The 9,205-nt window shown below is 44.7% G+C and overlaps 1 protein-coding gene across 1 annotated transcript in view; it reads left to right on the top strand.

Moving 5' to 3' along the window:
* The window catches only part of ABCA5 (ATP binding cassette subfamily A member 5), a 36,125-nt gene that overhangs the window by 10,143 nt on the left and 16,777 nt on the right, over nt 1-9,205 (top strand). Inside the window, exons 10-19 of the mRNA XM_015645983.2 lie at nt 1,271-1,459; nt 1,725-1,872; nt 3,083-3,251; nt 4,343-4,401; nt 4,881-4,991; nt 5,238-5,413; nt 5,835-5,954; nt 6,710-6,848; nt 6,977-7,067; nt 7,457-7,596. Coding sequence (XP_015501469.1) covers nt 1,271-1,459; nt 1,725-1,872; nt 3,083-3,251; nt 4,343-4,401; nt 4,881-4,991; nt 5,238-5,413; nt 5,835-5,954; nt 6,710-6,848; nt 6,977-7,067; nt 7,457-7,596 — 1,342 coding nt within the window. The remainder of the gene's footprint in view (nt 1-1,270; nt 1,460-1,724; nt 1,873-3,082; nt 3,252-4,342; nt 4,402-4,880; nt 4,992-5,237; nt 5,414-5,834; nt 5,955-6,709; nt 6,849-6,976; nt 7,068-7,456; nt 7,597-9,205) is intronic.

Below are 9,205 nucleotides of genomic sequence, written 5' to 3' on the forward strand. Positions count from 1 at the left end.
CCCATCCCATCCCATCCCATCCCATCCCATCCCATCCCATCCCATCCCATCCCATCCCATTGATCCCATCCCTTGTGGGGTTTTCTCCTCTTTTTGGGGTGTTGTGCAGCTCTCACCCATCACCATGGAAAATGCTTTTCCCTCCTGAAATATCTGACTTTAGACTCATCTTCAGCTTTTCAGTTCTAAACTCTCCACAGGAGCATTCTGCAGCCCAGCTCCTCTTCAAAACTTTTCCTGTTACTACAGAGTTTAATGCTAAAACCCTAATAAACTGTCAGAGAACTATAAAAAAACACATTATAAATATATTTATGTACCAGTTGCTTGTCTGAGTTCATAAGAGGAGCAGTTGGACTCGATCTGGAAAGTCTTTTCCAGCTGAAAATGATTCCATGGTTCTGTGTGGGTGAATGCTGCAGTGACCATAACAAGAAAACTGTTTTTTGTTATTTATTTATAATTAATTTTTACACTTTAAATAATATAATAGATTTAAATATAATATATAAAAATATATTATATAAAATATAGAAATAGATACTGTTTATATTTTATTAAATCTATATTTATAATATAAGTATTCTAAAATAATATAAATATATTTATAGTTAATACTATAAAATATACATCCAAAATATAGAATACATGTAAATTATATGATATTAAAATATATCTAAATAATATAATGTAATTATATATATTTTATATTCTTTTAAATTATTTTTTTATTTGTTTGTTTATTTGTTTGCTGTATTATTTATTGTCAGAGGCAGCTATGGAATTTTCCCTTAGTTTTTCTACACAATTTCTATACTATTAATATTATTAATATTAATACTTCTACACTATTTAATATTATTAAAATTATTATAATAATTTATTTCATTATTATCATTATTGTAATTATAAAATTATTATTATTATTGTTGTTTTGTATTGTATTGTATTATTGTTATTATTATTGTTGTTGTTATTGTTTTTATTTTTATTTTTATTTTTATTTTTATTATTATTTTTATTTTTATTTTAATTTCTATTTTTATTTTTATTTTAATTTTTATTTTTATTTTTATTTCTATTTTTATTTCTATTTTTATTTTTATTTTAATTTCTATTTTTATTTTTATTTCTATTTTTATTTCTATTTTTATTTCTATTTTTATTTTTATTTTTATTTTTTATTTTTATTTTTATTTTAATTTCTATTTTTATTTTTATTATTACTACTTCAACAGTCCCTTCCTATCTGTTTTTCCCTCTTCCTCAGGTTTTCTTTGCCCTGATGCTGACACCTCTGTTTAAGAAGTCCAAGCACGTGGGGATAGTGGAGTTCCTGGCAACTCTGGTTTTTGGCTTTGTGGGGCTCAACATCGTCCTGCTGGAGGATTTCCCCAAATCCTTCGTGTGGATCCTCAGCCCTTTGTGTCAGTGCAGCTTCTTGATTGGTGTTGCCCAGGTAAATCCCACCTGCAGCAGCAGCAGCCAGGGGGAGTTTACAAACAGCCCTTGATGGGGGTTTGAAGTCAATATTTTATTTTCAAGGAGCTGGTGCTGGTGAGGAAATGGTATTTTTTATAGCAGTTTAACACCCAGCACCATAAAGGAGCTGTTACTCTTTGTGTGATCTCAGCCACTTCTCATTATTTTGGGGTTTTTTGCCCAGTTTTTCCCTGTGCTGTTTCCCCTTTTTGGTGGGAACAAAAGGCCATCTCTCCCTGCAGGTCATGCATCTGGAGGATTACGAGGATGGGGCAACGTTTGCAAACATCAACGCTGGTCCTTACCCTCTCTGCATCTCCCTGATCCTGCTGCTGCTGGACAGCATCTTCTACCTGCTGGTGGCTGTCTACCTTGACCAGGTGATCCCAGGTATGTTCCTGACCAAAACTGGGCTCTGGGGGGTCACCCTGAGCCCCCAGCCCAGCGACATCTCTACCCTGAATTCCCTGCAGAAAGGAGCTGATGCTGTTTTCACATAGAATCTGAGCTGACATAAATTTATATTCTGTTAAAGCAGTGAGGTGTGAGGCCTGGTCTTAAAAAGCTGAATTTCTTTGGAGGTTTTTAAATAAAAACTTCATTGCTGAGTTAACTACACCCTCAGCCTGTACAATTTCCTCTTAGAGGGTTGGAAATCAAAGACTGCTCTGCCTCTCTCTGTGACAGAAGCAGTTGAAGCTGAAACACAGAATAAAGTTGTTAATTTTGAGATGAAAGCCTGGTAAAGCCCCTCAGCTCCAATCCCTCTCTTTTCTCTCTGCCACGTTTAAGTCACTGCTCATTCAGCACTGGGGATTTCTCTGGAACAGGAGGAGATTTAAATAAAAATTTATTTAAATACTCAGCAAAGTGGAGCCTGCCAGCAGTGGGGATGGGGTGGTGCCTATTTAGATATTTATCTGTTGTTAGATGTTTATCATTGTTAGTTACTTACTATTGTTAGATATTTATCTGTTATTAAATACTTATTATTATTTAGATATTTAGAATAAAGGCCTTGTCAAGCCTCTGAAGGGGAGAAACGATTCCTTGAGTTTTAGCTTTCATATTTTTCAGACTCTGCCCTGCCCAGATGTGGAGTTTTGAGCTTCATATTCAGTGTCAGTGAGCTCTCTTCACAGAGCAGGCAGCCAAAACAATTCCTTTTCTAGCTTGATACCAAGGACAATCTTAAAAGTTTCAGGCCCCAAAGCAGAAACAACAGTGAAGAGAGAAAACAAGCAGGATGGGACTTCAGAACCTGGAGCTGTAATTGGACAATTAACCCTGATACACAGATGGACCAAAACTGATAAAAATGTGAGACCTCGTGACCAGTGGTCCATTTTGGGTCCATCTTGGGTGCAGCCCTGGCCAGGCTCTTGTTCTGGCCAAGGTTTGTCCTTTGAGGCCTTTCAATAAATCCCTGCTTTATCCTGAGCTCTGCCCAGCCTCTGTTCCAGGGGAATCGTGGCTGGAGTGGAAATTTGGCCGATGGAATCCCTCGGGAGCAGAGCCTCAGGAGCCCAAAGCTGAGGAATGTTTGTGTGGCTGCTGCTGCTGCTGCTGCTGAGGATTTGCCTTTTGTGCTGTCCCCCAGGGGAGTTTGGCCTGCGCCGCACGCCCTTTTTCTTCATGAAGCCCTCGTTTTGGTCAAAGCACAGGAAAAACTACAAGGAGCTGTACGAGAGCAGCGCCAACGGCAGCCTGAGCTTCAGCGAGATCGTGGAGCCCGTGCCTTCGGAATTCCAGGGCAAGGAAGCCATCAGGTACAGCCCTCCCTGCCCAGCTGGGGACAGAGCTCACCTGGAATTGCAGTGGGAAGCTTGTCCTGGCTCTCTGCTGCTCGGGATCAGGCAGCTCATGGAGCCCTCCATGCATCCCCATCCTCGGGGCCCTGGCTCCACTGGCCTTAGGGAGAGCATTTCTTGGCTGTTTTTGTGTTAATTTTGTGTTAGAGGTGGATAACATGCTTGTTTTAAAATTTTTACCACACACTACTGTGTGGTGCTTCTGGTCTCAAATGTTTGAGTTCAGTGCCCAGTTTTGTGTTTTGTGCTGTCCACACCCCCCAGGACTCTTTGGGCATCTGCCACAGGTTGAGGAGTCCAGCTCTAATCCTGGTGTTCCATGAGAACCTCGTGGCTGTTGCTGCATTATTCATCCCCATCATCCCTCCACCAGCTCCAGTGCTTTCACACAGGCTTGTCATCTTTCCACATTCAAGTTTTACTTGCTTTCATACTCATTCTCTTCCCCATTTCTCACCCTCCATCATCCTCTCACCATCCTCATTTTCAGGGTGATGAGGCTTCCAAAATCCATCCTTGGTTTGGTGCCTCCAGATTGGCTGTTCTTTTCATTTGGAGAAACAGCAGGGCTGCAAGGGAGGTTTTTACCTCTCCTGAAAAGAAAAATACCTGCTTTCTTTCACCTGTTTTTGATCAAGAGCTGTCAGGAATCACATCTTTGGAGTCCATTCTGCTTTTCCATGTCGTGTCTGTGGAGTCTCCTGTCGTGTTGTGCAGCTGCTGGGGAGTAGCTGCTCCCTTCCCTCGCTTGGGAAGCCTCTGGAGCCTTGTTCCACCATGAGAAAGAGACTCAGATTTGAAATAATTCAGTTTATCATCACAGGAAATGCCTTAGGAGATGACCAGGAAAAGCTTTCAGATGCCAGGGTGGAGATGGGCAAAGTTTTGGCAGAACCTGTTGTGTGTCTTGACTTGCCTCCATGGCTTTTTAACCCATCTGGTGCCACTGTGGTCTGGTTGGCTTCTTGTGGTTGTTGCTGAGTGTTGATGGCTCAAAATGCCACGTAAAGGTGCTGAAATCGTTTATGCCATGGCGTGTCTTCTTTCAGGATCAGCTGTGTTCAGAAAACATTCAGGAGAAAGGGGGAGACGGTGGAGGCTCTCAGAAGTAAGAACATTTCAGCTTTCCAGCTGCTCCTGGGGTGCAGAGGAGCAGTGCCTGAGTTGCTGAGTGATCTTTTCTGTTTCACTTCAGGCTGGTTTTGGTTTCTTTTGGAGGGGTGGGGCTCTGGAGCACCAGTGCCAGATGTGCACTGTCCCCTCTCACACGGCGCTGTCTAAACCAGCACCCCAAAAATGAGCCCTTCATCCCTAGGGAAAGCCTGGGCATCACCCCCAGCTCCTCCTCTGCCCATCCCGTGCTGTGATCCCCCCTGCCCCACCTCCCTGGTGTTGGCACCTCCTTTCCCTGGGTGCCTTTGGGACGTGGCCACCCCACAGTGGGTGTGGGACCGTCCCAGCCCGGCCGTGGGCTGTCCCCAGGGGCAGAGAGGGAATGCAGCCCCACGTGTGAGCATTTGGCTTGGGGCTGGGCTCAGGGAGCCAGGATCCCAGCCTGACTCTCCTCTTGCTGTGCCCTGGGAGCAGATTTGTCCTTTGACATCTACGAGGGGCAGATCACGGCGCTGCTGGGCCACAGCGGCACCGGGAAGACAACGCTGATGAACATCCTCTGCGGGCTGTGCCCTCCTACAGACGGTGAGTGCAGGGCTGGGGCTGCCCAGCTTCCAAAGCAGGCCTGGTAACCTCGGTGGCTATTCCAGGATGCACCAAAATCCCTGTGGATAAAGTCTGAAAGAGCCCAGGTGCAATCCCTGTCCTGCAAACCCCTCTCTGCCCCTTCCAGTGCAGAGCTCCCAGCCCATGGCAGGGGTGGGAGTGAGATGAGCTTCAAGGCCCACTCCAACCCCAACCATTCCATGATTTGCTGTTGATTTCTTGCAGGGTTTGTCTCAGTCTATGGGCACAGGGTGTCTGAGATCGAGGAGATGCTGGAGGTGCGGCAGATCGCGGGGGTGTGCCCCCAGGCCGACATCCACTTCGACATTCTCACCGTGGAGGAGAACCTCTCCATCTTTGCTGCCATCAAGGGCATCCCTCAGAACGATCTGATACAGGAGGTAACTCACCTGGCCACAGGGATTGTCTTACATCTGCATTTTTAACCTGTAAATCAAAATATCCTTGCTTTTTTTTTTTAGCCTTTCTTTTATCCTTTCCTTTATTTCATTTGTTATCCTTCCCTTTTGCAGGGAAATGTTACTTTGTGGTACAATGGACAAAGAGGTACAGGCAGATATTTAGACAAGGATAAACTTTTAATTTTTCCTAAGATTAAAATGCCCATGAAGTGTTTTAAATCTGGCATTTGGGTCCACTTATAGGCACCATTAAATTTTGTGTGTAGGTTGTGCAGTTCAGACACAGAACTGGGAACCAGCAGCAGTTAATTTGAATGTTAATTGTTAACAATCTGGTTTAAAAAATTCATAGTTTGTTGTTTGTTTCTTTTAAAATAAACGTGTTTCTTGCATTTTCAAGGTGCAGAAGGTGTTGCTGGATTTGGAGATGCAGCCCATCAGGGACAATCAAGCCAAAAAATTAAGTGGGGGGCAGAAGAGGAGGCTGTCAGTGGGAGTTGCTGTTCTTGGGAACCCCAAGGTGAGAGGGATGGAATTATTCTCAGCTTGGTGTTGCTGATCCGTGGAAGGCTTGGTCTCTCTTGTCAAAACCAACTAATGTGCAAAATGCAGAAATTATTCCTTTGAGTGCCTTTTGTGGTTTGATTACAATAATTTCAATCTCTCAACCTTTGTGCTGGAGGCTCAGGTGATGGCAGCAGCTTTGGACTCGATCTCTTGGGCACATAAACAGTGTGGCAAGTTTTGTGTGTGATTTCTGGCAGGTAGCATTTATCCCCCAGCAGTGGAATTGTTGGGATGCTTTCCTTCCAAAGCCATCCAGGAGCTGGCAGCAGGAACAGAGGCAGAGAGCTCTTTTGTGTTACAGCTCTGTGATTTCTGGCCTGTGAGGACGGGGAATGCTTTGAGGTCTGTGGTTAAAAATGATGTGTGTGACAGTTCCTGGGGCTTTTAAAAGCAGCTGTGTGCATTTAACCACCCCTCAGCAGACAGAGTGAACCCATGGCTGAGTTACACTTAGAATCAGTTCTGCATTATTCTACTCCATAATTCTGTTGGAACCAGAATAAAACAGGCCGTGGCATGGATTTATTACAGGATTTCTCCATTGGTCACGACAGGAGATGGATTTATCCAAGGCACAGTGACAAAAGCTGCCTTGTTGGTCTGGGATGTTTTCTGTTCTAGAGGAATTAACTGGCAGGTTTCAAACCAGCCCCTCTGGCTGTGCTGGAGGGATTGCTGAGGCCAGGCTTTGAGAAGTTTTGTCCCCAGGTGTTGCTGCTGGACGAGCCCACGGCAGGGATGGATCCCTGCTCCCGTCACATCGTCTGGAACCTGCTGAGGAACAGGAAAGCCAACAGGGTGACTGTGTTCAGCACCCACTTCATGGACGAGGCTGACATCCTGGCTGGTGAGTCCTGCTCCAGCCCAGCTTCCCCCCCAGCCCTGGGATGGCTCCTGTGTGCAATCCAGGGTGGGCTTGGGGAGGAAAACGTGGCTTTTCTTCTCCAGAGGGGCCTCTCTGCCTTTCCTTTCCAGATCGGAAAGCTGTGATCTCCCAAGGGATGCTGAAATGCCTCGGCTCTTCCCTCTTCCTCAAGAGCAAGTGGGGCATTGGCTACCGCCTGAGGTAATTCAGTGGCCACCGTTGTACCCCTGCTCAGCTGGACAAGGCAATGGTTGGGCGGTGGGGAAGGAGGAGGTTTTGTTCTGGTTTCTTATTCTTGTGGTTTTGTTAATAAACTTTCTTTATTCCTTTTAAGTTTTAAGCTTGTTTTGCCCTTCTCCTAATCCATATCTCCCAGCAAGAAGATGAGTAAGTTTTCTGGTGCTTTAAAACCACCACAGGATCTCTTGGGTGCCATCATGCCTCTCTTTTTTTCACTGTTTCCTGTTGGAATCTCTAAGAGAGCACCCCTCAAAAGGATCCTTTTATCCTCCAAGGGTGCAGCTGAACGTTTGGTGCGGTGTCAGGAGCAAGCCCAGCTCCAGACCCCGATCCCTGCTGTGTTTTCTCAGCATGCACATCGATGCCTACTGCAACACCGAGGCCACCACCTCTCTGATCAGGCAGCACATCCCTGCAGCCAGCCTGATCCAGGAGAACCACGAGCAGCTCGTCTACACCCTCCCTCTCAAGGACATGGACAAGTTTGCAGGTATCTGTGGGGTTTGGTGTTGCAGGGATCAGTGATTGCAGCAGGGGATGTTTATTTAGCCTGGTGTTATTGTCAAAGCATCAATCGTGCCTTTATGGTTTTGTATTTGTTGTTATTTGGCTGGTGGGGACTCAGGGAGGGTTTTCTCAGGTGAGTGAGGATTTTGTCACCTCTTCCAGTGAGGTGTGAGGGCTCTGGGTACCCAACAGTGAGGGTTCTGTGGTGAGGAGACCCTGAGCATCCCCTGGTCCTGCAGAATCACCATCCTCTTGCAGAGGATTCCAAAGAGCAGGGCTGGCCGCCAGCAGGAAGCAGGAAAGTCCTAAACCCTTCAAAAACCCCACAAAAACCCACAAAAACCCCCCAAAACCCCACAAAAACACCACAAAAAACCCACAAAAAACCCTACAAAAACCCCACAAAAATCCCTCAAAAACCCTTCAAAAACCCCACAAAAACCCCACAGAAACCCCACAAAAACCCTTCAAAAACCCTTCAAAAACCCTTCAAAAACCCACAAAAACCCTTCAAAACCCTTAAAAAACCCTACAAAAACTGACAGCTCTTGGTGTGAACTGCAAAGAGCAACCTTGAAATTCTGTGGAGAGAGGGGAGGATTTCACTAGATGGCAGCAATTATCTGAGCAGCCCTGGGCAGGGCTCCTTGCTCACCTCCCATAATAAAATCAAAATAAACAGAATAAATCCCAGGTCCTTTGTGCCGTGTGGGGAGCCAGGGGAGGATCGATATCGATGGGAGCTTGCAGCTGATGTTCTGTAAATGTTTTTTTTTTTTCCCCTGTTGCTTTGGAGTTGGTGATTTATTATTTTTTGCCACTGGGTGCACTACAGCAAACAGGCTGAGATGGAATCAATCCCCCCAAACTGGTCCAGGGGGGAGCTGAGGTTGGGAGCACAGCTTGTCAGCGGGGACTGGAGATGTTGTGGAGGGTTGAGGAGTGCTCAATATCCAAGTGCTCCTCCCATTTTATCCATTTGAATTTCCCTTCAGCCTCAGCTTGGCTCTGAAGCTCCTTTTGTAAAAATCTTTATTTCATAGGGTGGACAAAAAGCCAGTAACATTTTTCACCCCAAGGTTAAGTTCTCCCATTCTGAACCTCACCTCGTGGTTTTCTGTGTCCTGTCCAGCATCTCCTGCCTGGTTAACCTGGCCTTAAACATCTGGCAATTCTTTTTAATATATATGTAAATATGTATTTTTCTAGATATAAAATGACTCAGTGGTTTTAATTCTGAGATCCTTTGTGCCTGAGCAGGGATTTAGGCAGGATGAGCTGTCCTGGGTATGATTTTTCCAGGAGAGGTCACCTTGAACCTTCCCTGAGGAAACTTTGAGCCCAGGAGCTTCAGGATACTGAGACAGTTTTTAGAAGCACCACAACTTCAGTAAAGCCACATTTCCTGACCACAGAGGCTGAAATTTCCTGCTGAAAGGAGCCTGTCCCATCCCAGTTCTCAAACCACAACCTTCTGATGTATTTGCTATTCCCACCTTCCTTATTTTATTTTATTTTATTTTATTTTATTTTATTTTATTTTATTTTATTTTATTTTATTTTATTTTATTTTATTTTATTTTATTTTATTT

This window comes from Parus major, chromosome 18 (genome assembly GCF_001522545.3).
Source record: "Parus major isolate Abel chromosome 18, Parus_major1.1, whole genome shotgun sequence".
Taxonomy (NCBI): Eukaryota; Metazoa; Chordata; class Aves; order Passeriformes; family Paridae; genus Parus; species Parus major.